We start from the raw sequence: 26,532 nt of genomic DNA, 5'->3' as shown, positions 1-26,532 counted from the left end.
AATATTGCTATGTACTTCCAAACATTTTCATTATTCCCAAATAAAACCTTATACCCATTAAATAGCCACTTCCAATTCTCTCAGTCCCTGGAAATGACCAATCTGCTTTCTCTTTATAGATTTACCTATTTTGGATATTTAGTGTAAGTGGAATTGTATAATATGTAGCCTGTTGTGTGTGGCTTCTTTCACTTAGCATAAAGGTTTTGAGGTTTAACCATGTTGGTGACATGTATCATTATTGCCTTCCTTCTTATAGCCCAGTAATATTTCATTATATATTTATACCATGATTTGTTTATCCAATAATCTTCTGAGGAACTCAGGCATTTTTTTTTTTTCTATTTTGAGTGTTGGGGATCAGATACAGGGCTTCTCACACATGCTAGGCAAGTACTCTACCACTGAGCTACACCCTCCATCATCATTTTAAATGCTTGAGATATATTAACTCATTTAATCCTCACAACAAAGACAGATACTGGATTTTTGTTGATCCCACATTTATAGAAGAGGAAACTGACACACAAGTAACAAGCACAAATAACCTTCAGCTATTAAGCTGAATAATTGCAATAGTCTAGTTCCAGAGGTCTTGCTTGTAACCATTATGCCCTGCTGCCTCTCAGAGACCCCTCCCCCCAGATAGCATATTACGGGGGCTAACTATCAAGATGACAGTACTGTGGATTCATAGGAAGGGGAGATCCCTTGGGCTGAGTCCCCAAGGAGGTTTCTTGGAGGAGTAGGACTATGTAAGGTTTAACTCCCAGTATGAGGATGATGTAACTAACTCCCCCTGGACACAGGGTATTTAATGAAACTGGTTCTGGTGCTAGTGATGAGGTCAGCCCAAGGCACCTGAAGCAGAAATTTCTTGCCTTTGCCTGCACATTACAATGTTCTCTGGGCAGAGTTCTAGACTGAATTTTTTTCAAATGCATTAGAAACCTGAGCAAGAGAAGCTGGCTGTATCATCTGGCTGCATCCTTTTGTCTGTTTAGAGGGTGAGACATTTCCCTTCTTTCTCCAGGCATCTTTGGAAAACTTCCCAAGAAGTAAAGAATTTCAGTAGAATTTACTGTTGGAGAGGAAAGTGGTCTCCAGGAAAGGGGAGCCTGTTCCAAGAACGATGAAACAAGAGCTAGAAGATGGGGTAGTAAAGGACTTTTATTGTGTTTTTGTTCTTTCCAGTTTTATTTCTGTAGATGGGAGGCTCAGGACACTTTGCTCAACTCTATTCATGCCTCCTTGAGGAATTTCTGGAATCAACACTCATGGATCATAAGGAATCCAAGAGGCTGAAAAATAGTAGCAAGCCTCGGCAAGACTGCTAAGGAGCATCCCTGCAACCTGTCACCTCCAAGTCCAAGGATATGTGGAACCTCTATATCCACACATTACACTCAGCTTTTCTTTGTCTTGACTAAATTCAAAGATTCTCATTGCAGCTTGTGGGGTTAAATACCTTTGCAATGCAGCTCCTGGAAATGTTTAAGGTTACATCTGGGCTGAGTCTGTCAGTCAACTTTTGTGAAGTTGAGGGTAGGTGGTCTGGAGGATGAACTGGCATGACTGGTTTAGTTTCAGCACAGGGTGCTGTCTAGAGCACTTTTGTGAGAAGACACAGCCAAGCTTGACATATGATGCAAAGTGAGTGTGTGTGTGTGTGTGTGTGTGTGTGTTTAGACAGACATTCTGGAGCACATACACATTTCCTTTCATGTTCAAATAAACTTTATACATTATAAACACTTTGACATACTTTCTCTGAAGCAATCAAAAGGAGGCAGGGCAAACATTCTTAATCCCAGTTTACAATTGGGGTAACTGAGGCCCTATTAAGTGACCTACCCAAGGTCACATGAAGAATGAGTGACAGAGCATCCAAGCCTGTGTACTCTCCTCCATGACAGGTATGGCTTCTCTGTGGCATGGTTGGTCCCTGTGCACAGCACATTTCCCCTTCATTGATATGTCTTGAGAATCTTAAGCCACTCAGCTATTGCTCAGGTGGTTGAGGAGGAAACATGTTTGTAGTTTGTATTAGTCAAGGTAGCAGATGATTGGGCTCCTGATGAGGGCTCCCTTCCTAGTTTGCAGCCAGCTGTCTTCATTCTGTCCTCACATGGTGGGGTGGGGACAAAGGGAACGTGCTATTCTTACTAAATCCATCATGAAAGCCTGTAATGAGACAAGGAAATAATAGGAATTGCTATAGTTGTGTGTTATGTAGTAATAATAAGCTGTATTTGCCTGGACTTGTAAAACTAAAGTCATAAAAGGCACCTGGTGACAAACTTGCTGTGTGGCAGGATGACACTCCTGAACAATGCCAACATGAACCTTTATCTATGATTTGAGTGGTGGCTCCTAGTATAGTTGTGTTCTGGTCTTTATCAATGAAGACCAGAGCATGACTGGGCTGAAAATCACTACTTAAACCCCTGGACTTTTGGAGCAAACTGTCAGCAGCACCATGACCAGAGGACTCCACTTTGCCCTGTCTCTTGACTGTCCCGGCTGCTGTCCACACTATTGCTGATCAACCATTGTCACTGAGGCCAGACAACTGACCACCTCTCCCGTGGTGGCGACTGCCATCCAACTCTGACTTATTGGACACCCGAGGACCTCCAAAGACATCTGAGGAGCTGAGGGAGGCTACGGCTGAGAAGAATCCCCTTGGTCTTGCTGACTGACTTCTTGGCTAAGAGATGTTGCATTCAGTAAGTCCATGAGGATTGGACTCTAGGTGAACAAGGGAGTGAATCTTCAATGTATTTGTGACCTGCTATAATTAGGAATGTTAAGTTGAGTGTGCATTGCATGAATAAAATCCACTTGTTGGAACCAAACTTGACTCCTCTCTTACTCACTGCTCGGGACAAAGCCCTACCTTCATGACCTCATCTAGCCCTAATTACCTCCCATCTCCAAATTCTGTGACACTGGGGCTTAGGGACACAACCATTCAGTCTACAATATAAGTGCAGACCTATCTCTTTCTCATTCCTGATGACAGCCATTGAGACAGCAGAATGTTCTTATTGCCACTCAATCTGTGTCCCAGAAGAGAGGGTAGGGAAGGAGAACAAAACTGAGAGAGTAGGAGTATTAAGAAGAGTAGTGTTGTCAGTGAAGTGGTGCATGCCTGTAATTCCAGTCACTCGGGAGGCTGAGGCAGGAGGATCCCAAGTTTGAGGCCAGCCTCGGAAACTTAGTGAGACCCTGTCTTAAAATAAAAAAAAAAACGGGGGGGGGGGGGGGGGTTTGAGGATGTAGCTCAGTGGTAGAATGTCCCTAGGTTCAAACCCCAGTACAAAAAAAAAAAAAGGGGGGGGGGGTTGTCAGATTTAGTAAACAGAAATATAAAATGCCAACTTTATTTTGAATTTCAGATTAAACAATAAATAATTTTTAGAATAAGTATAAATAATAAACAGATTTTAGCATAAGTATATCCCAAACTCATCATGGGACATACTTATACTAAAAATTATTCACTGTTTATCTGGATTCAAACTGGGCATCCTGTATTTCTATCTGGTTAACCTAAAAGCAAAGGGACAAAAATTTTCAAGTTAAGTCCTCGGATTCTAGGGGGACTACTGCAGGCCTGAAGCTCCCTCTTATATGTCTAACTTAAAAAACAAAACAAACCACCAAACAAAACTTTCTTCCTTCCATTTCCCCGCTCCTTCCTTCCTTCTTTTGTCCAACTTTAAAATATATGTAACATAAAATTTACCACTCTAAACTTTTTCCTCCTTCCCGTTCCCTCCCCTCCCCCTCCCTCTCCCCCTCCCCTCACCCCCTCCTCTTCCAGCGCTGCACCCAGGGCCTTAGGCAAATTAAGCACACGCTTTAACACCGAGTTATATCCTCAGCCCCTTATAATTTTTAACTGTACAGCTGAGTGGCACTGAGTGCATTCCCACTGTTGCATTGCAACTGTCACCAACAATCATCTCCGAAACTTTTTCATCATCCCAAACTGAAACTGCATCCATTAACCACTAACTGCACATCTCCCTCCTTTCTTATCCGTGGTAATCACTATTCTCTGTCTATGAATTTGACTGGTGTAGGTACTTCATATAAGTCAAATCAGATAATATCTGTCCTTTTGTGCCTGGCTTCTATATTTAATTTTAAAACGGGTTTGGGAACTAAGTGTTCCCACGAGGAAAATCAGGGTGCGCTACAAGATTGGTTAAAGCAGTCAAGTATGCACGGTTGGAGGTGAGGGGACGGTTCCCGGGTCTGCGCCGGGTGTCCCGCACCAGGGCACAGAGGAGGCCTGCCGGCGCTCTGAACAGAAGCTATGCTTGCGGCGCGGACGACTGGAAGCTGGCAGCGGAGGTGGATTCCGCGCTGGGCCGCGCCACCGCCAGCCCGGGAGTGCGGCGGGAAGGAGGAGCTGGGGCGTGCGTCCGACGGCGCTAGGACCCCGCGGCGCGGGCCGAGCGGAAGGGAAGCGCGGCGGGCGGCGGTCGCGGCGGCGCGCAGGTGAGGGGGCCGTGGGCTCGCCGGCGGGCGCGGGCGACGGGGCGGAGGAGGGGACAGGAGGGAGTGGAGGAGGCTGCCGGAGGGCTGGGGGAGCGGGCGGAAGTCCAACACCGCTGAGCCCGCGGCCCTGCGTGAGGCGAGGGCGAGCGAGCGGCGCCGGAACCACAGGCCCCGCGCTGGGCTCAGGGCCGCCCTCGGGGCGTTTTGGCCCTCCCGGGACGTGCGCCGCGACCCGGGCCCGGCCCGGCCACGTCCTGCCCTTGTTGGAGGCGGAGGCCCGCAATGGACCGGGACCTGGACCCGGTGGGGCTCCGCTGCCTCCGGCCCGCCCGCCCTGTGACCCTCACGCGCCGGCCAGGCGGCCGGGTGCTGGGAACAAGCAGCGCGGAACCGTGACGCAGCCCTGGCGCTGTGCGGGCCCTTTAGTTGGCCCCATTCAGTTTGGACCGCGCCTGTTTCCCCATCGCCTTCTGCAGAGCTGTTTAACCTAGGGGACAGATCCTCGGAGGGGATGGTTTGCCGGACCGGTTCCGTGCGCTTCCGAAATTATAAACCGCAATATGAAAGGCATGGGGCGTGGGTTCCTTTTGCTGGGGGAGTCCTCGATCTTTCTCAGACTCTCTAGGGTAGTGCGATCCAATGGAAATATTAGGCGATACGCGACAAATATATGCATTTTTTGATTTGTCAATTTAAAAAATTTGAAGAATATCTTGAACATGTCATAGAAAATACTGTTATTAAAGCATATTTATGTGTTTATGGAATGTATTTAAAAAAACGAGTAAGCAGGAAATATCAAAGGCCTAGCATGAATTGCAGTCATCCATTATGGAACTGAGGACTTAATACAAGAAAATAATACCTAATACAAGAAAATGCTTTTGGTAAATTTTTCACCTTTTGTTTTTCAACCAAACCCCCTATGTCTTAGCTCTTTATTGTGTTTTCCCACATTATCCGTCATCTTTTTAAAATGGGCATCACAGACTTTTGCCAATGAACCTCTTTGTACCTGGGTTTTCTCATATGTATAAGTCAACATTATCACATAACTCCAAAACGTATTGTGAAGTTATACAATTGAAATGATTCAAAGTGACCTGCAAGTGTTTGTCACACAGAGGGGCTCAGCCTCCCTAAAGTCAAAACTATATCGGGGTTTACATAGGACAAAATATCAAAGTAACGTATTTTCAAGTGTTTTGTACTGGGAGTTGAGCCCAGGGGCACTTTACCACTGAGCTACATCTTGTCCTTTTTATTTTTTTTGAAACAGTGTCTTGCCAAGTTGCTTAAGGGTCTTCCTTAATTTGTTGAGGCTGGCCTTGAACTTGGGATCCTCCTGCTTCAGCCTCCTTAGTTGTTGGGATTACAGGTGTGTGCCACGTATGCCTGACAAGATAGTGTTTTAATTAGCACCAACACAATCTTGAAACTCTTAAGATTTGTATTTTTATATAAAACAATAAAATGTACTGATAAGTAACAAAAGTTCTGCATTCTGACAACATAGGTTCAAGTCTGGGCTTCATCATAAGCTAGCATTTTGATGTTGGAAAAAATGTTATTTGGTCTGTCCAACTTCATTTCCTTATCTAAAATTGGTGATAATGATACATTCACCAATACTAATAAATAATTCTTTAAGAGATAGACTGTTCTAAAGTATATAGGTATTATTAGCTAAAAGTAGTAGTAATTATTCAGTGTTATTCATTAATATTAGTAATAATATTGCATATGAAAATACTATCTAGTGAAATAGTAAAGATTATCTTCATAATAAATGGGATGGACTCAAACTAAAAAGCTTTTTCTCAGCAAAGGATACAATCAAGAATGTGAAGAGAGAGCCTGTAGAGTGGGAGAAAATCTTTTCCACATGCACTTCAGATAGAGCACTTATCTCCCAAATTTATAAAGCACTTACAAAACTTTACAACAAAAATACAAAGAACCCAATCAATAAATGGGCCAAGGAACTGGACAGACACTTTACAGAAGAAGACACATAGGCAATTAATAAATATATGAAAAAGTGTTCATTTCTAATAATTAGAGAACTGCAAATTAAAACAACTAAGATTTTATCTTACTCCAATTAGAATGGCTTTTATCAAGAACACAAACAATAATAGATGTTGGCATGGATGTGGGGAAAAAGGCACACTTTTACGTTGCTGATGGAGTTGCAAATTAGTGCAGCCACTCCGGAAAGCAGTATGGAGAATCCTAAGAAAACTTGGAATTGACCCACCTTTTGACCCAGTTATTCCACTCCTCGGTTTATACCCAAAGGACCTAAAATCAGCAGACTACAGTTACACAGCCACATCATTGTTTATAGCAGGTCAGTTCACAATAGCTAGATTGTGGAACCAACCTAGATGCCCTTCAACAGATGAATGGATAAAGAAACTGGTGTATATACACAATGGAATACTATTCAGCCATAAAGAATTATGGCATTTGCAAATAAATGGATGGAATTGGAGAATATCATGCTAAGTGAAATAAGCCAAGCCCAAAAAACCAAAGGCCAAATGTTTTCCCTGATAAGTGGAGGATGATATATAATGGGGGTGGGGGTGGAGAATGAGAGAATAATGGGAGAACTTTAGAGTATGTAGAAGAAAATGAGAGGGAGGGGGGTATGAAAAATGGTGGAATGAGACAGACATCGTTACCCTATGTACATGTATGATTACACAAATGGTATGAATCTACATTGTGTACAACCATAGAAATGAGATTATGTACCCCATTTGTGTACTATGAATCAAAATGCAGTCTGTAAAAAATTAAAAGCTAAATAAAAATTTAAAAAAAGATTATCTTCATGGTAAGATTTAATAGGTACCAGATATAGGAGGAAGAGACAATAAAATGAAAATATTATGATTTTGGTGCTTAGGCCAGAATTCATTCAAGGGTGTCTCTTTCTTGAAAAAGAGGAAAAGAGACTGACTTCTTTAGATTTACAGGACTCAGAGGAAGGAAGGAAGGAAGATACTAACTACATGTGATTTAAAAAATTTTTTTCAAAAACATTTTATTGCTGCATTCTCATTATACTTAATGATTATCCATTGTGATATGTTCATACATGCACATAGCATAAATTAGTCTGTTTCATTCCCCCTTACCTATCTTTTTCCTCTCTTTCTCACTGCCAATCCTATTTCTCTACTTGTCTTACTTCTATTTTCATGAGGCCCCTTTTCTTTCCTTTTTCCTCTCTAGTTCTGCATATGAGAGAAAGCATAACCCTGAGTCTAGCTTGTCTCACTTAGCATGATGTTTTCTAGTTCCATCCATTTTCCTGTGAATACCATAATTTTGCTCTTCTTTATGACTGAGTAATAGTCCATTGTATATGTATACCACATTTTCTTTTAACTAATGTTCATCTGTTGATGGATACCTAAGTTGGATCCACAATTTGGCTGTTGTGAATTGTGCTGCTGTAAATGGGTATGCGTGTATTGCTGTAGTATGCTGACTGCAAAGTTGGGTCATATGGTGGTTCCATTCCTAGTCTTTTGAGGAACCTCCATACTGATTTCCGTAGTGGGTTGTGGTAATTTACAGTCCCACTGACAGCGTATAAATGTTCCTTTTCTCCTGTATCCTTGACAGCATTTATTTTTTGTATTCTTAACAAACGTTGTTCTCACTGGACTGAGATGAGATCTCAGTGTAGTTTTAATTTGTATTTTCTTGATTGATAAAGATGTTGAACATTTTTTTCATGTATTTGTTTGCCATTTGTGTTTCTTTTGAGAAGTGTCTGTTTAGTTCATTTGGCCATTGATTGGGGTTTTGGGTTTTATTTTGGTTTTTGTAGTTAAGTTTTTGAGTTCTTGAGTTCTTTATGTAGTCTGGATGTTAATTCTCTGTCTGAAGAGTAGCTGGCAAAGATTTTCCCCCATTCTGTAGGCTCTTTCTTCATGCTTTTTGTTTCCTTTGCCATGCAGAAGCTTTCTAAATTGATACCATCCCTTTTATTAACTCGACTTTATTTCTTGAGCTTTGGAAGGCCTGTTGAGGAAGTCATTGCTTGTATATTGGAGTGTTGACCCTGCATTTTCTTCTTCTTCTTTTTTTTTTTTTTTTTTAATATTTTTTAGTTGTCAGTGGACCTTTATTTTGTTTACATGCAGTGTTAAGAATTGAACCCAGTGCCTCATCGCATGCTCCAGTGGTGACCCTGCATTTTCTTCTAGCAGTTGCAAAGTTTCTGGTCTAATTCCTAGGTCTTTGGTCCACTTTGGTTTGACTTTTGTGTAGGTGAGAGATAGGGATCGTTTCATATCCATTTTTTTAAAGTAAAAAGAAACAAGTTAAATTAGTAGTATATATTATTTAACCCAGTTAATGTAACATGTGGTCATTTTAGTATATAACCAATATAAAAATTAAGGCACTATTTCACATTCTTTTTTCCTACTAAGTCTTTGAATTTTGGTGTGCATTGTATACTTACAGTACATCTCAGTTTGGACTAGCTGCATTTCATCTGTTCAGTGACTGCTTGTAGCTGTTGGCGGCCACCATATTGAACAGCATCCATCCAACTTCTAGCCATGGTATTCAGTGTTATTCACAAACTGGCCTCTTTTTATTATTTCTTTTCTTGTTATTTCCCCAAAGATGGTTATAGTCTCACCACACAAAACCACTTATCAAACTCCTAGACGCCATTGGTTAAGCTGTTCCTTCTACCTAGAATGTTCCATGTACCCTCTCTGGGCCTTGGTAGAGAGGTACAGATTCTGATAAGAGGCTTTTCTGGACTCCTCTAACCCCGGAAGGGATTTATTACTTCTTAGCTCTTTATTCATAGCTGGATTAGAGTGCTTATTGCAGGGGGTTTAGTTGTTTTGGGGGCTATCTCTCTGTGTAGTGTCTTTTTCATCGTTGTTGTGATCATGGCCTGTACTTAATAGCTGATGAGTAGATGTTTGCAGACAGAATGAGTAAACAACTAACCAGCTGTATTCACTCTCTTAATTCTCCAACGGATGTGATATTTCCTTAGTAGATATGTGCCTGTACTACCCTCTTGCACGTGTTTGTGGGCAATCACATACACATCCAGATGTGGTAACTAATGAGGAATTCATCTCAAGACCTACACAAAAATTATCTTCTCTTTTTCCCTGCCTCTTGATTTTACAGATAGGAGAACTGAGGCATAAAAGTAAGTTAGGATGGCCAGCTGATATGTGTCAGTATCAATACAAAGAAAGAGAGGCGAGGAGAGTTCTTGAAAGAGGTGTGGTGGTCTCAGAGGATTGTGTCCCTTAGGTGGTTGGGGATCAACTGACTCCACTTGGTTGCTTGCTAAGAGGGAAGGGAAGTGGGGAGTGAGAAGTAACTCCTGGGTCCCGATGAGTATTCAAGGCAGATTCAGGTCTAGGAAGCTGAGAATGTCTTTCCTGGAAGCACCAAGGAGGAGCTCATTGCTGGAGAAAAGTTGAAGAGCAAAATGATCATCTCAGATCAGGAAAAAATACTGGCCTACAGAGGATAGGAGAGAACCAGTAAGGCAAAAGGAAGAGCTCAGGAATACAGTAGGTGGAGCCAAGAAGTTGGCTCCTGTTGGTACAAAGACTTCTCGGAGAGCGGTACCAGTTCTCAGTCTATAGAAAGGAGAAGGGGAAAAAAATCAGAGATTCAGAGAAGGCAAGCAACTTAGGCTTGATCACATAGCGCTTTAAGCACAAATGAAGCCTTCTAGCCCTTTCTGCCATACTTACCCACCCCACTCACACCTCTGTTGCAACCAAGGGCCCCAGTGTGGTGCCTAAGAGAGCAGGTCTGGGGCGCAGTGCCAGGCCTGATTAATGTCTTCCTCACCGTCTTCCAGAGTGGGGCTGTGATTAAGCCTATTTATAGGGGCCTGGTGCCTTAATATTCTGCCTGGCGTGTCTCTTGCCAATCAAATCAGTGCCGTCTGCAGTGTGATTGCTGCTTTAGTGGCACCAGGGAGCGGAGTTAATTAAACCCAATATAAATAGACTCTGCCCTCGCCTTGCAATTCGAAGGCGTGTTTTTCCTTCCTGTCCTCCACCCCCACATGCACCTCCTTCTGATCCCCTTAGTGCTGGCCTGGGTGAGCTGAGCATGGGCACTCCTATACCTAGAGTCACTAGCCTGGAGTTCCTCGGGGGCCAAAGTGGGAAGAACCCAAGTGTCCACATTCTTTCTGCTTTACCAGAGTTGGGTACCATTTGACAGTCGAGTCCAGTGATTCCTCCCCCTTCCCTCCCCCTGCTTCCAGGCTCTGTGTTTCTCTGCAGCCAGGGTTTCTTATGTTTATCCAAGAGTGGGAGGTGGAACTGAGATAATGTGTGGAAAGGATGCTTAGCAGGGTACCAAGTACCTTGGAGGAGGTCATGAAATGTCACACTGTTTCTGAACTGTTGTCCCTGGTCCTGGCTTTTTCCTCCCTCATTCACTCAGCAGTCATCAGCAGAATTCCATCTCCATGGAGCCCAGGCCTTTCACCAGATGTTCTCCACCCTTCCCCCTCCCTGCTCTTACACAGGCTGAACCTCCATATCACCTTGCCCTGTGGTGTTGGGTGTGGGTGAGCATGGGCCTGATGCTCTGGTTCCCACCCACAGGCACCATGACTCCCATGAGGACCCAGCATTCCTTGGTGGGTCAGACCTACTCAGTGCCTCTCATCCAGCCTGACCTTCGGCGAGAGGAAGCCATTCAACAGGTGGCAGATGCCCTGCAGTACCTACAGAAAGTCTCTGGAGATATCTTTAGCAGGTGGGTACGTCTACTCTCCCCTGCCCCTGCCCTGTCTCATACAGGGCTGCCCCCCACCCCCCAGTCCTGGGCGTCTTCTCTCCAATGTCAAGGATACACACTCCAGGAGCAGTCCCTGTAGTGATTCTGGGTCCTAGGCCGGGCACTACTGGCTTCCTGGTGTGGAAGGGGCTTAAGGTAGGAGCCCAGCTTGAAAGCTTTTCTCCTAAGTGCTCGAGAGCTCAGCACCTACTGTCCCATGTGGCCCCTGGGTTTCCTGTAGATACCACAGGTCCCACTGGTAGTTCTGTACATCCTCCCACCCAGGGGCCCTATTCAGTTTTTCATGTTGCTAGCAAATATGTACTCAGCATTCTGATGTTCGAAGCACTATGCTCATCTATAGAGTCAGCAGTGAGTAAGCTAGTGCCACTGTCCAACTAGAGTGTATACTCTGGGAGGAGGGACACTTAAATACAGTCATGCCTCCCTTAAGGACAACAGGTTGTGTTCTGAGGAATGTGTTGCCAGATGATCTCTTGGTCGTGTGAACATAGTGTAGTGCACTAGGTGGGGTAAGTCAGTCTGTCCACAAGGCCTGTTCATATCAAGTCACACTGTAAACATGATGCAGATGAAGCTGCTGCTGGTGTAACCTGCACACTGTTTACAGTAAACTTTTATAGGTAGAAGGAATACACTCTGAAATAACAGTGAAAAGCATAGTATGGTAAATACAAGTCTGGGAACAGTTGTTGATTATCATTATAGAGTGTTTTGTACTATACATGTTTGTATGTGCTGTACTTTTGTACAACTTGCCACATGCTAGGTTTCTTTACACCAGCATCACCTCAAACATGAGCATAGTGTGTTGTGCTTTGGCAGTGACATACTATGACATTACTAGGTGACAGGAATTTTTCAGCTCCATTTTGGGACCACCATTAAATCTGTGGTCCTTTATTGTCTGAAACACCATTATCTACTGTATAACTGTAATCAGTTACACAATTAGTTAATTACATTTGTAATTTTTAAAATAATATTTACTTAGCATTAGTCAGGCACTAAGTGCACTCATTTAGTGCTTGGTATACTTGAGGTTCTGTTATCTCCCTTTTATTGGAAACTGAGGCACAGAAAGGCTAAGAAACTTGGCCAAGTGACAAAGCCAGGGTTCAAACTCAGGGACTGGGTAGCTTCAGCTTCTGTGGGATTATTATCGTTTGTGTGCAGCTTGTAATGGGTGGCCTGGCTTGGTCTCCAGGGATCAGGAAAGATGTGAGGAAATAACATTTATGGTAAAATCTGGGGGTGGGAGGTTAGGTCAGGAAGCAGAACAGAAAGAAAGAAGGATATGAGGGGAAACCCTGAAGTGGGAAGGTCTTGAAAAGAAGCTGGCATAGCTAGAGCAGGGAGAGGCTGGTGAGATGGGCAGGGCTTTTTGGGTCATTAGTGGTTTTGAACTTGTGTTAATCAGCTTTCCATTAGTGTGACAAAAATACCTGAGATAATCAACATAAAGGAAGAAAAGTTCAAGGCTTCAGAGGTTTCAGTCTATGGTCACTTGGCCACTTTGCTTTGGGCCTGTGGGGAGGTGGTACATCATGGCAGAATGTGTGACAGAACAGTTGTTAATCTCTTGGTGCCAAGAGGCAAAGAGTGAGAGAGACAGGAAGGAGGCTGGGACCAAATATTTCCTTAGGAGCACAACACAGGCCCTAACTTCCTTCCTTTAGGCCCTACCTTTAAAGTTTCCAATACTTTCCAATAATGTCACAGGCTGGGGCAAGCCTTCAACATATGCCTTTGGGGGGACACTTTCAAACCATAGTAGAGCTGGGAGAGCTGCAGCTTTCTGAATCTTTAGCACTTATCCAACACAGACCCTGGGCTGCACTGATTTTTCATTCATTGTTTTTTTTTTTTTTAATTTTAATTAAAAATCATAAATTTACATAGGGCAATGTTGTTTGATTCATTCTGTTATTTTTTTCCCTTCCCCCCCCCACCCCTCTTTTCCCTCTATACAGTCCTTTCTTCCTCCATTCTTACCACCCTCCTTATCCCTAACCCTAAACCTAACCCTAACCCTAACACTAACCCCTCCTACCCCCCCTTATATGTCCTCATCCGCTTATCAGCGAGATCATTCGTCCTTTAGTTTTTTGAGATTGGCTTATCTCACTTAGCATGATATCCTCCAATTTCATCCATTTGCCTGCAAATGCCATAATATTGTCATTCTTCATGGCGGAGTAATATTCCATTGTATATATATGCCACAGTTTCTTTATCCATTCATCAACTGAAGGGCATCTAGGTTGGTTCCACAATCTGGCTATAGTGAATTGAGCAGCTATGAACATTGATGTGGCTGTATCTCTGTAGTATGCTGATTTTAAGTCCTTTGGGTATAGGCCAAGCAGCGGGATAGCTGGGTCAAATGGTGGTTCCATTCCAAGCTTTCTGAGGAATCTCCATACTGCTTTCCAGAGTGGCTGCACTAATTTGCATCATTCATTGTTTATTTAACATGATTGAATGGTGGGCTGGGGATATAGCTCAGTGGTAGAACACTTACCTAGCATGTGTGAGTTCATGGGTTCAATCCCTTGTATCAAAAAACAAAATAAAAAATATAAATGATTACAGCAATGGAGTTTGCTCCTTCCAAAGGCCCCAGGTTTTATACAGAACACAGATCTTGTTTTGGGTTTTAAGTCATCTTAGCTTTCTGCCTGGGTGCCCCCACTATGCTTCACATGGGAGGACCTTTTCTTTCACTGTGCCTGACTTCCTGACCCAGGTTCCTTCATGGTCCAAGTCATCCTGCACCCCACCCCCAGTTGTATGCCAGACCTGGAACCCCTAACCCCTTCCTTGTGTAGTCTCCTTTTCCTTCAACAATTCAAAGTCAGCCTCTTCCTGGAAGCCCTCCCCAGTCGGGGAGGAAATGTTGTCTCCAGCTGAACTTGGTGTAAACCCCAGTTCCTCTCAGCTCTTCTGCCCAAACTCACCTGCCTGCTCCAAGACTGTTCACAATGTGACTTTACAGGGGCAGGGTACCAATGTGGTTAAGGGGGTCACCTTTGGAGCAGAATGCCTCTGCTCAAATCAGGCTTCTCCATTTGCTTGCTCTGTAACCTTGGGCATGTTACTTAACCCCTCCAAGCCGCAGTGTTCTCATCTGTAAAATTATGCTGATAATGGTATCTTCCTGGTAGAATTGTTGTCAAGATTAAATGAATTAAAGCACATGAAGGGAGAAGCAGTGAATGTTAGCTCTTATCTGTTAATATCAATTTTGTGATGCCATTCATCAAGCTACTGTCAGTAGTTATAGAAAATGTTAGATGCCTTCTTTGTGCTTATTTTTATGCTAAATATGCCGAAGGGACACATAAGTAAGAGGTCTTTAAGAACCATCAACCCCAGACAATGGCTATTCCATGCCCAGAGCTTGGTATGGGTGCCAGAACCAATCCCTAGAAATCAACACATCTCCTCACCAGAATTGTGACTGTTAGGCTCGCCCTTCTGGAAGAAGAGTGTTGGATTTTGGGCGTATCTTCCTCCTCCATCCTGGTATTTGGCACCTTGTAGATAGTTACATTGTCAGCTTGGCAGGGGAGTGTGGAGTTGGTTGAGCATAGGTGCAGGCCCTCCATGTGGCAGGGATGACCCTGGGAGGGTAGGATGCCTCTCAGAGACCTGGAGCTGAGTCTAGGCTCTATCTCAACCAGGTTCAGTTCACCGCATCAACCCCCATCATATAGTAAATGTACAGGACATGTTGTCCTCAAGGAGCTTGGAGTCTAGAATAGGAAAGCAAAGGGTTGGCTGTTGATTAAGTGCCTGCTGTGGACTGTGGGGCTTCCAGGGATCTAGAGAAGGGAAACAGAAGATTAGTGGCACATCTCTCAATTAGAACTCCCCGAACCAGCTTAAACAAAAATCAGGAGAGCAGGCTTCAGAGTTGAATAGCTTCAGTGGTGGCATCAGGACCTGGTTTTGCTTTCATTCCTCTTCAGCTTAGGTTGGCTGCATTCCCAGATAAGTCTTTCTCCAGTGGTGGCAAGGAGACAACTGGTGGGGCCAGAGCTTGTACACTCAGGTCAGAGCTTGTACACTCAGAAAAGAATGCTCCCCACTGTGCCAGCACTTCCTCCAGATGTAACTCTTGCCTCTGTGGCCTGGCTTGATTCTTATGTCTTCCAGAATCAATTACTGGAGCCATAACACACTGATTGACTCAGACCTAAGTTGCATGCTTTTCCCTGAGGCACAGGGACTGAGCTTTGGGGAGTGAGATTCCTCAAAGGAAATGGGGCTGTTACTTGCATAAGGAGGAAATAGATGCTAGAGAGGAAAATGACAGGCCCAGTCCAGTGGCAGGAAAGCCCCAGTAGAGGGGCAGGAAGAGTCATAAAGAGGGTTATGGTTAGGGAGGTGGGCGTACAGGTCATCTGGTGGAGTCTAGAAATGGGGACCACAGGCTTAGAGAGAGGCTTGAATGGGCCTGGAATAGTGTGTCATGGACTCTGGGAGAATTCAGCTTTTGTGCTGGGAGTGCAGACATTGCTGCCTGCCCCACACTTTGAGCTCCATTATTACAGAACAATGTGTAAAGAGTTGGCTTTCTGTGTGTTTGTGGGCCTCTGGATCATGCATCCTTGGGAGCTTTGCCTCACGTTTCTGTATGTCCTCTGTGTGCTGCAGGAACACTTCCTGGGAGGAGTGGGAGTGAGTAGGGTTGTGAGTGAAAAGTTGGGATCAGGAAGGTATGGTCGGTTGGTGGGGGTTCTTGCAGCAGGACAGAACTTTATGTTTGATTTAGGAGTCCTAGGGAGCCATGCAAGGTCCTTGAGCTGGGAAGTGATGGGACAGATCTTTGGGAAGGTTTTTTGGGCAGCTGTCACAGAGTAGACAAGAAGGGTCAGGGTGGATTCTAGGGCCACCTTGGAAACTGTTCTCGAGGTCAGGGCATGACAAGGATGAAGTTGTCCAGTGTAGGTGCAGGGAGAGCTGGAGTAGAGACATTTCAAAGGAAGTAGTGACAGGGTTTGATAGCAGGCTGGGGACAGAAAATGCAAGAAAGGAAGGAGTCAGTGTGGATTTGGGGTGGGGGTGGGGAGTGTGGACCCCTGTCTTCATCCACCTGCCCCTATCCTGCAGCAGTTCATAGGCTGGGGAGGTGGAGATGTGAACCCTAGCATAGAACTCACCCTTAAACATGCTCCACCTGCTTGGAAACCTCTTGCCTTGAAGAGCTAGTAGGTGCAGGAGGGACTCTCGCCACTCCACTGCCCCCATCTCAGGCCCAGGCACAGCCCCTGGCCTCAGCAGAACCTGGGCTTGTTGTGGAGGTGGGTGAGTTCATGGCAAATTAGCATTCCAAGCTGGCCTCCTTCTGCTCTGCCAGTAGCCGCAGTGGGGAGCCATGCGGAGACTGGAGGGAATGACAGCACTTCTCAGGCTCTCTCCAGCCATGCCCTGCAGCTCCTCCGCTCTTCCCTCTGCCCATCTTCACCTGGAAAAGCCAGCCCCAAAATATCTGCCCAGGGATGTCACCTACTTCACATGACTTAGATGACGTGGGGAGGAGGATGTGGACAAATGCTGTTGTGGACATGGAGATGGTATCCTCTGCTATTCCTGCCAGCTCCAGCCCAGAAGCAGCAGCCCTGTGTAGCTCCTTCCTCCTGGGAAGGGGTCCATTTTCTCCACCAAGCTTTTCCCCTAACCCTTTCTTCCTTCTCGCCTTCCCTCTCTCCTCCTTTTCAGCATCCCATCCTTTCCTCTTGTCCTCACTTCCTCTGTGCTCCCCCTCCTTCTTGGCACCTGGTGGCCCCCAAGGTTACAAAGCACTCAATCAGCTGCCTGAATAATTAGCAGATCATTCTTAATTATCCCAGATTGTGGAGGAGACTCAGGTGGGAGCCCAGGCTCAGCCCTGCTTCCCCGGGGCTGGGAAGAGGTAGGGGAGGGGCAGCTGCTCCAGTGGCTGTGGGTGCTCCTTCACAGCAGCCTCTAGGGCCTGCCTTGAGGAGTGTGACAGGCCATAGCAGTTGGGGGGCCTGCCTGGCTTCATGGAAATATTGCCCTAGGGGACAGGGGTAGTCTTTGGACGTGGGGACAGGCAGTTCAGGTACTGTCTTGCCCTCCCACTCTCACAAGGGAGGGGAGAACAGTCCCTGGGTGCCTCCTTTAGAGCCTCACTCTTCAGCCAGAGGAACTGCATGCCCTGACACTTGTCCTGTGAGGTGTTCTCTTGCAAAGAGCCTCTTTCCTCTGCCTGGAGTTCCCTTCTTCATTTCTGCTCCAGACTGCTGCTTCCAAGAAACTTCCCCAACCCCAGCCCCTTCCACCATGCAGGAGTGTGCACTTTCCTGTGAGTGCTGCTAGAGCCTCATCTCCCAGCCTGTGTGATCCAAGTACTGGAGGTGTGTCAGCTGGCACAGGAGCGCCGTCCAGGAGCACAGTCATTCCAGATATACAAGTTATGATTCAAACTTTTTGGCCAAAGAAGCCGAGCCACGATACCAATAAGTGACTTGCCCAAGGTCACTCTGCTTCTAAACAGAGCTCAGGTCCATGGGACATTGTTATCAATGTCCTTTTCTTTTCTCCCTAATAGACCTGAATCACCTTGAGGGGGGATATCGTGTCATCTGATTTGTCTCTCCCCACAGACCCCAGCCCTGTATTTTACAAATGGAATACCCTCAAGTTGTTTGTTGAACAGTGAGGGGTGGGGAGGGAAAGAAAAGAGAGGGGGATGTTTGGAGACACCATCCTCCAGAGCTGGTGGAGGAAGATGAACTAGTCATGAGGCCCAAGTGCTGGTTCCATTTCCATCCCTAGCAGAGGCAGCCTTCTCTGCTAGTGCCTGGGTACACGGGCTGTAGGTTCAGCTATGAGCTTGGAAACCGAACTGCCTTAAGTAAGCTACCAAGCCAGGAGGATCTAGACCAGGAATGGCACACATTGCCCTCACACCACTGTTCCACCTCTGGCATTTTGGTGTGCACTGTTAATCAGCATCCCAGCCCCAGTGTGACCTAACAGCCCTTCCTAACTCAGCCTTCCAGACCATCACTGCCATTTAACTGAGAGGGTAAGCAAATGGTAAGCTCTTTCTCATCCTGGGTCTGTATTCTCCCTCAGTGGCATGGTGTATGACTTTAAGAGATGAAGACTATCTGGGGGCTTCACTTAGACCTATAGGTTCTTGGATGAGAAAAGAACCCCAGACATTGTGTCTTCCATCTCCACCCTGGGGTAGTGTTGCTTGGTGCATATCTGACAGGCAGTCATCCAGCTGGAATTCCATGGTCCTGCAAAGCCATGTGGCTCTTCAACAGAAAGTTCTATGTAGAACCAAAATCTGCTTCCTTATAACCCCACTCACTGGTCCTAAAGCAGCCTTCTAAGTCTAATCACTTTCCCACCTAACAGCTCTTTTTTGAGATTTTTTTTTATATTTGAAGGGAATTATCTTCTCAAAGTCATCTCATCTTCAGCCAGAACATCCTTCAGTTGTCTTCCTGTGACATGAGTTTCTCACTCATCACCTTCCTTTGGACATTTGTTCATTTGTCACGTTCTCTTTACCACTTGTAATATGTCAGGCTCTGCCCCAGATGCTAAAGACAATGAAGAACACAGACTGTGTAGTCTAGATGGGAGTTCAGAGCCCAGTTTGAAGGGGACACCGCGGTGGGTGAGACTGGGGCTGGTATGAAGCAACTGTCCTTAATCTAGGGCTCTGCTTTCTCCTGTGCCTCCAAGAAGGGTATATGTTCCCTGCTTGTTGAAAGAGCAGGGGAGGGTAGGAGAGGGATCACTGAGATCTCACTCACTTTCTAAGCTGCTTAATGTGCTTTTAGCTCCTATTGAGCATTTAGTGAACTAAAACCTCCAGGTCTTTCTTCCCTGAACTGCTGCTAAACCAAGTTCCCTCTGCCTTCTATATTTGTGCTCTTGATTTTTTAGAACTAAATGCTGGGCTTCACATTTATTCTTTGTAAGTGGGATCTTGTTGATTGCAGTCCATCCTCTGGCCTTTCAAGATGGGAGTCCTGATGCCACTGTGCCTCTTGACCTGCCTCTATGTGATGTGCCAGTTTTCTAATCAAGTGTCAAATGAATGAGACAGGGCCCTGCCACAGACCTGTGTGCAAGGCCAAGTTCGGTCTCTTCTTTTTTGTGCTTTTTGGGTACTGCTGTTCATCTGGCTGTGATCTTTCTTCTGTGTCCTCTCCTTAAGCCCCCATAGCTTCATCTTGTCCACTGGATTTGGTTAGAAACTGAAAATCCTTGATGACTTAAGATGGCACCATTTTGAAGGTTTTCCCCTGGTACCCCAGTCTAACAACCTTGTCAAAGAAAGAAATGTGATGAATTTTCTTTTTTGACACACACTAGCCCCTAGGACTTGCCTCTTTCTTCTTTAAGTGCTTACAGACCCTCTCTTTAATAACACATTCCAGAAATTTGCCAGGCCTCTTCGAGGAGCTTTATGTTGACAGCCCTGAGAAATCAGTCCTCCTGTCTTTGATGACAGAATCAGAACAGAGTAGCCATTGTCCTTCTCCCATTTTCATGTCCTTCCTGCTGTCCCTGTGAACTCTGAGTGGAGCTGTTAGCTAACCCCTAGGACTGCTTCAGCAGAATATGGCTGTGTAGGGGACTGGAGGGAGGTTAAACATCTCCTGTTTGAGCACTCACTCATCGTAGCAGATGAAGACTTCCTTGCAGGAGAAGATGGACCCACTGGTTCAGATGGTTCTGCTTCTCCCACTGGAAGGAGACAGCTTCTTTCCCTCTCTTTCTGTTCTGCTACCATCCATATACCTGTCAAGGGGACCTAAGCAACTTTGGGACCTGTGCATATCCCAGCTGCCCCCCACTCCACCACCTCACCAAGCCCTGTGCCTTGGTTTTTACCAGATTCCTGACTGTTTCATCTTTTAGGGAAATCCTGATATTCCTTGGTCACAGACCCCTCTGCCTCTTCCTACCTTTCCCATGAACTAAACTTGGCCTCTGCTTCCTCATTCCCTATGCTTCAGACATGTGCTTTCTGTCATGGGGCAGTTGCTCACGGGACCACTGTGAATGTGGACTGTGGGTGGGGGCTGGTGTTGTTGGAGGTAGGGGAGCTGGAGGAGTGACTGGGAGGATACGGTGGCACATGAATCAGAGGTAACTTCAAAGGGTGCAAACATTGCTATGGCCCAACAGTACGGAAACACCAAGTGAGGTTCACACATATTGAGTGTGAGGTACGTGGGTCTCTGTCATGTAAGAACCATAGAGTAAGTGTCTCCAGATGCCAGGCACTGTTTTAGGCGCTTAAAGTAGAGCAAGGAACACACCAAGGCCTGACTTCTAGAGCACACACAGGCAAGTGATGTATGGTATCCAGAGGTGCTGTGGGGACAAGTATAGCAGGCTGGGGGCAGAAAGTACAGGTGCATTTCAAGATTCTGTGGGCAGTGAGGGGACTCATGGTGGGGGGGGCTATGAAGTGAAGGAGCCAGCCATGTACACATCTATAGAAGTGGCATGCTGATGCAAAGGCTGTGAGAGGAGAATGTGTTTGACATATCAGGGAATAGCCGGGTAGTTGGTGCATGAAGCCCACCCCACATCCAGGGGAGGATGGAACAAGTGAGCATCCTGGCCACCTAGAGTCTTGTAAGCCATAATTAGGACTCAGGATTTACTTCTGTGAGTCACTGGACATGTGTAGGGGCAATTCCGCAACAGGCCTGGAGTTTGAACATAGGTGATGGCCCATAGAACCAGACTTGCCCTTTACTGAGACTTACCCAACTCTAGTTTCCTCCTCAGCAGAGGCCAATAGTGTGTTGACATGATGTGACCATAAGGGCTAGGTGTAAATGCTCTGCCAACTGCAATAACTGTATACATATGTGTAGGTAATCATAATGGTCTCTCCATACACCCTTGCTTGAGACTATGAATTGGAGGCAGGGACCGTGTCCCTTCATATAGTATGTGCAGGTGCCACCTAGGGGCCAGGTGGCTTCCCCTCCTTATCCAGGGCTCCAAAGAATTCAGTCCCATTAATGTCTAGACCCCTCAGGCAGGATAATCATGAACAGGACAAGATCAGCTCTGATGGTCAGGTGACACTGTTTGGAGAATCCATGTGCAGGATCGGGCAAAGTCATAGGTCTGCTATTGGCAACAGGAGCTGCAAGGCTGGGAGTAACCCCAGCCTCTCTGATCTTTTCTGTGGAAGGATCTCCCAGCGAGTGGAGCTGAGCCGGAGCCAGCTACAGGCCATTGGGGAGAGGGTCTCCTTGGCACAGGCCAAGATCGAGAAGATCAAAGGCAGCAAGAAGGCCATCAAGGTAGCTGGTGGGGCCCTGTGTCCTGTGGCTGGTGTGCAGTCCCTCCATCTCCATGTGCCCCGGCTGTCCCATCATATTTCACACTTTCCTCCTGCCCAGGGGTCACCTCCCCATGCTCACTGGAGCCAACCCCAGGCTCTCTGGAGCTTCTCAGGTACCTTAGGCTTGTTCCTGTTCCCACAGGTGTTCTCCAGTGCCAAGTACCCAGCCCCAGAGCGTCTGCAGGAATATGGCTCCATCTTTACTGGTGCACAAGACCCTGGGCTGCAGAGACGGCCTCGACACAGGATCCAAAGCAAGCACCGCCCCTTGGATGAGCGGGCCCTGCAGGTCTGGTGGCCACATTCATCATGCCTGAAGGCCATTAATGATGATGGAGGAGCTGAGGGTCCCCATAAGCATCTGTACCTCAAGAGGATTCTAAGTGGGATAGAGGTGGGGGTCAACTTAGCTTGGTGCTGAAACCAACCATCCATCTCTCTGTCACTCCCCCTTACCCTAGGAGAAGCTGAAATACTTCCCTGTCTGTGTGAACACCAAGCCAGAGCCAGAGGATGAAGCTGAGGAAGGGCTTGGGGGTCTTCCCAGCAACATCAGCTCTGTCAGCTCCTTGCTGCTCTTCAACACCACTGAGAACCTGTATGACCAGAAGGCTGGGCTGCAGAGATGTGGGTGGGAGGGAGGGCGGCCTGGCTTAGTAAGGGTTCCTGGGGCGTGGTTCTAGTGCAGCAGTCGAGAGCTGACCAGTTTGGTTTATAAGGCCTGAGGACCCACAGCAGACTGCATACTGTGATGCCTTGGGAGAGGTGGTCAGGAACTTGGGCCTGTGTGATGCCACCCTACCCAACCCTATAGGTATAAGAAGTATGTCTTCCTGGACCCCCTGGCTGGTGCTGTAACAAAGACCCATGTGATGCTGGGGGCAGAGACGGAGGAGAAGCTGTTTGATGCCCCTCTGTCCATCAGCAAGAGAGAGCAGCTGGAGCAGCAGGTAGAGATGGAGGTGGTGTGGGTGGGTGGGGTCTGTCAGCCCTGCCTGGGTGCTTCTCTAGGGGAGGGCTGTACTGTGCTTTTTACCCACCTAGCTATGTGGCATCTGCATTGGGTCACACTGGCCTCCTCAAGTTCTCACTGTAGGCCCCTGTGCTCCCAGGTAGCTGTCAGCCCTCATGAATCCCCACCCAATCCCACAGGTTCCAGAGAACTACTTCTATGTGCCAGACCTGGGCCAAGTACCTGAGATTGATGTGCCGTCCTACCTGCCTGACCTGCCCGGCATTGCTGATGACCTCACGTATAGTGCTGACTTGGGCCCAGGCATTGCCCCCTCTGCGCCTGGTGCCATTCCCGAACTGCCCACATTCCACACAGAGGTTGCTGAGCCTTTCAAAGCAGGTGAGCTGGGAGCTAGGGTGGGAGTTGGCCCAGGGAGCTCCCCCATTCAGCCTCCTTTACCCCAGGCACTCACACTTTCATTCCAGACCTAGAGGATGGGGTGCTCACAGCGCCCCCGCCCCCACCACCGCCTCCGCCACCACCCCCAGCTCCTGTGGTGCTGGCCACTGCCCCTCCACCCCCTCCTTCACCCCAGACAGTGGTCTCCACCAGCCAAGGCACCAGGGAGGACGACAGCAGCAGCAGTGCACCTCCTTCAGGTAGGGGTGGTGCTGGGTGGGGCTCATAGTCCCTGGGAGGCAACTTCAACACAACAGTTTCTGGATCTCTGAAAGATTAAGCAGTCATAAATCCTAGATTTACAGGATAGTTCTCATTTCAAATATTTTATTCCAATAGATTCCTAAGAGTGGTTTTCAAACTGTAGAGCTTTGGAATCTTCAGGAAAAGTGGAGCTGTGTCCCCAACTCCCAGTTAAACCAGTGGAAAAAATTCTACTAAAAAAATTGAAAATACAGAACTTATTTTAATATTGTATCTCCCAGTCTATTTCCAGCCTCCAGAAGGAGAACAAAAATCCTTTGTTGGCTCATGCATCAAGTTGGGATACTTATCAGCATGTCAGTGACTCATAGGGCCCACATTTGCAGGGTGGCATATAAATGAGTTGGTGGAGAGGGATCAGGGATACCTGGACACAAGACTCCTGAGCTTGTTGGCTGCAGAAGTTCAGGCCCTGCACAGTCCCAGAAGCCCCTGCTTCACCACCTGGCTCCCTGTTAGGAGAGGAGGTGCCCTCCCTCATAGCCGGGCTCTGGAGGCTGTCCCCATCCAGCCCTGCTTGAGCAGCCTTTTCCCCTTGTGCCCATCCCTACTTCCCAGCTCCAGTCCAGGGAGCTCCCAAGGAAGTGGTTGACCCCTCCAGTGGCCGGGCCACTCTGCTGGAGTCCATCCGCCAAGCTGGGGGCATCGGCAAGGCCAAGCTGCGCAGTGTTAAAGAGCGCAAGCTGGAGAAGAAAAAACAGAAGGAGCAGGAACAAGGTAAGGGGACCCTTGGCCCACTGCAGGAGAGCTCCAAGCAAAAGGTTACCTGCCCCTCCATCTCCACCAGAGTCCCACACACTGTTCTGCCCACCACAGCAGGCTAGCACCCGAGCCACACCACCCCAAGCTTTTCCTTCGGGTATTCCCTAGAAACCCCAGTGGATATCCTCATCTGGGCCAGGCACACCTAGTAGAACCTTCCTCTCCAAGCTCACAAAACCACTAGTCTTTGCCAAGAGTTGTTAAAAGAGGTGGTCAGGGGCCTAAAATATTTTGGGGACCTAGGGGTTAGCTTGGTCCTCTTTATGCAGCAGGCTTGTCTGCTGTGAATTCCAATCTGGCATTATGCACTACCTGGGCATAAAGCAGCAGGGTCCTGGCACTCAGCAGTCCTGGGTTTATGTCCCAGTTCTGCTTCTGACCTGCCTGGTGACCACAGGCAAATTGCCTAACCACTCTGGGCCAAGTCCTCTTTGTGAGAAAACATTAACCACTTTATTAGTGCCACTGCAGGATCCAGATAGACCAAGGCTCCAGCAATCTGTGATGAATGTGTGGCTGGGGAGTGTTGTCTGGGTGTAGTGAACAAACCAAGAGTATGAGGCTGAACCTGGAGATGTCCTACTTGACTCCTTCGTACTCCCTCACCATGGCTTCCTCATTGCAGTAAGAGCCACAAGCCAGGGTGGGGACCTGATGTCAGATCTCTTCAACAAGCTGGTCATGAGGCGCAAAGGTAGGAGGCAGGTGCCATGCCTTCCATCCTTGGGATATTTTTGCATGTATTCCTGTCTCTTTCTTCCTGTTCATAAGTCTCCAAGGGCTGGGTGAACTACTGCCCTGACCAACCTCTATAACTAGTCTTTTCCTTCCCAGGTATCTCCGGGAAGGGACCTGGGACTGGGGCCAGCGAGGGACCAGGAGGAGCCTTTGCCCGAATGTCAGACTCCATCCCACCTCTGCCACCCCCACAGCAGCCACCAGGAGAGGAGGATGAGGATGACTGGGAGTCTTAAGGGGCTTGTCCCTCTCTAAACCCTGACTTGGGCTGTTGCCTCCTTGGAAACATCCAAAAGCAGCTCCTGGGCCTGCCACCCTTTTAATCCCTGCTGTCTGAAGATAGCTGGGATGGGGGACAATCCCAGGTCTGTACCTGAATCCCCTGCTTGCTCACGTGACTGCCTTACCTACCCCTTTACCAGGGTGCTCTGCTCTTCCCTAAAGATCTTTTAAGGGAAAACAACGATGTGAATCAATAAAGAAGGGTAATACAAGAATGGAGCACAAGCCAGCAGTATACTTTTAATAAAGGTACCATAGTCGTGCAGGACATAGCTCTGTCCTTTGAACCTGTCCCCTACCCTGGTGATCTCCAGGTGATGGGGCAGGATATCCAACGTTACTGAGGCCCCTTTCTCCAGGTTGGGGGTGTTGGGAGCAGGGGCAGCTGTTGCAGAGAAAGGGAGATTTTCCACAGGGGTTGGGGGAATGTCTCAATGACACAGTGTTTCTAAAAATAGTCACGCTGAGAGCCTAATGGCCCTTGGCATGATGATCCAAGGTGTCTTAGAGTTTGCTCAAGTGCTGAGAGGGAGGGAGGTGCTGCTGACTTAAAGGCAGAACTGGAGGCAAGCCAGGGAGATAAAACCCTTGCAGAGGCTGAGGAACAGGTGAGGGATCAGGGCTTGCAGCTGGGAAGTGAGGCTGCTGAGGAAGGGAGCTGGACGTGGGATTAGCTGAGAAGGTAAAAGGGCAGAGGCAGGATGGGCCTCACCTCTGAGAAGGTGGTGGCTGCCACACACAGCCTTCTGCAAAGGCTGGGCAGGAAGCTGACCCTGGGTTGTGCCCAAGTGTGGACAGGATGATCTACTATTTCTTCAGGATGAACAAACCTGCTTCTGGCTTTTCTAGGTAAGCCTAGATCCTGACAGCCCCAGTCAGCTGGTTTGAATCCACAATTCTACACCTGGGTTTCACCATAGGCCCAAGACTGAGGCCAAGTGGGTGGGGTACAGAAAAAGCCTGGTGCCAGGCAGTGGTGCAGGCAGCCATCAGGAAGGGCCTGACTTTTCCCGATGAAACTGTGGAGACAGAAAAAGGCAGTGAAAAACTACATCTCAGGGAGAGGCCCTCTGGGGAAGGAAAAGACAGGTCTGACCTTCCGCATAGCAGCAAAAGCAGGGCCAAAAGTGGCTTTGACCTCCACCCGGTCTCGGATCCAGGCTGGCAGCTTCGCCAGGGTTGAGGGGCGGGCATACCGCTGATCCAGAAGCACTATGCTGGCAAAGTCCCTCTGGTGCCTGATGGCCCTGCCTGGGTGGGCACAAAGGTTATGGCTGTAAAACCTGCCTCCTAGACAGTAGTGCCATGTCCACTATGTCACCCTCTTTTCCTCACCCCTTCAATGAGAGAGAGGGCAGGT

The 26,532-nt window shown here is 47.2% G+C and overlaps 2 protein-coding genes across 8 annotated transcripts in view; one reads left to right on the top strand and one right to left on the bottom strand.

Annotated features, from left to right (window-relative positions):
* The first annotated feature begins 4,359 nt into the window (after positions 1-4,359).
* Positions 4,360-25,387, top strand: WASHC1 (WASH complex subunit 1). Of its 3 annotated transcripts, none has more exons than XM_079141983.1 (11): positions 4,360-4,512; positions 11,148-11,301; positions 21,560-21,671; positions 21,855-22,001; positions 22,174-22,310; positions 22,527-22,662; positions 22,865-23,066; positions 23,153-23,326; positions 23,949-24,107; positions 24,778-24,846; positions 24,987-25,387. In XM_079141983.1, exons 2-11 carry the CDS (start codon positions 11,153-11,155, stop codon positions 25,124-25,126), a joined length of 1,425 nt encoding a protein of 474 aa, XP_078998109.1. In that variant the 5' UTR covers positions 4,360-4,512; positions 11,148-11,152; the 3' UTR covers positions 25,127-25,387. The 3 variants fall into 3 exon arrangements, with proteins under 3 accessions (XP_078998109.1, XP_078998107.1, XP_078998108.1); XM_079141981.1 differs by having other exon boundaries at positions 4,376-4,512; positions 11,148-11,305; XM_079141982.1 differs by lacking the exons at positions 24,778-24,846; positions 24,987-25,387 and adding an exon at positions 24,613-24,760 and having other exon boundaries at positions 4,382-4,512.
* DDX11 (DEAD/H-box helicase 11) overlaps positions 25,388-26,532 on the bottom strand; it is a 31,494-nt gene continuing 30,349 nt past the window's right edge. For 2 of the 5 annotated variants that reach the window (XM_079141977.1, XM_079141979.1), the window contains one exon: positions 26,057-26,423. In XM_079141977.1, the coding sequence (XP_078998103.1) occupies positions 26,221-26,423 (203 nt within the window). In that variant the 3' untranslated portion in view covers positions 26,057-26,220. Of the gene's footprint in view, positions 26,424-26,532 lie in introns of all 5 variants that reach the window. The other 3 variants (XM_079141980.1, XM_079141978.1, XR_013764098.1) reach the window with 3 other exon arrangements.

This window comes from Sciurus vulgaris (assembly GCF_902686455.1).
Source record: "Sciurus vulgaris genome assembly, chromosome: 5".
In the NCBI taxonomy this organism is placed as follows: domain Eukaryota; kingdom Metazoa; phylum Chordata; class Mammalia; order Rodentia; family Sciuridae; genus Sciurus; species Sciurus vulgaris.
The sequence above is the reverse complement of the archived record's forward strand: the minus strand, read 5'-3'. Positions and strand labels throughout refer to the sequence as shown.

Bases quoted from the DNA above. Each gene is read 5' to 3' on its own strand.
- WASHC1 (XM_079141983.1), top strand. From the start codon at position 11,153: ATGACTCCCATGAGGACCCAGCATTCCTTGGTGGGTCAGACCTACTCA. The intron at 11,302-21,559 runs GTGGGTACGTCT...TTTCTGTGGAAG, and splicing joins TCTGGAGATATCTTTAGCAG to GATCTCCCAGCGAGTGGAGC. The intron at 22,311-22,526 runs GTATGACCAGAA...CCAACCCTATAG, and splicing joins TTCAACACCACTGAGAACCT to GTATAAGAAGTATGTCTTCC.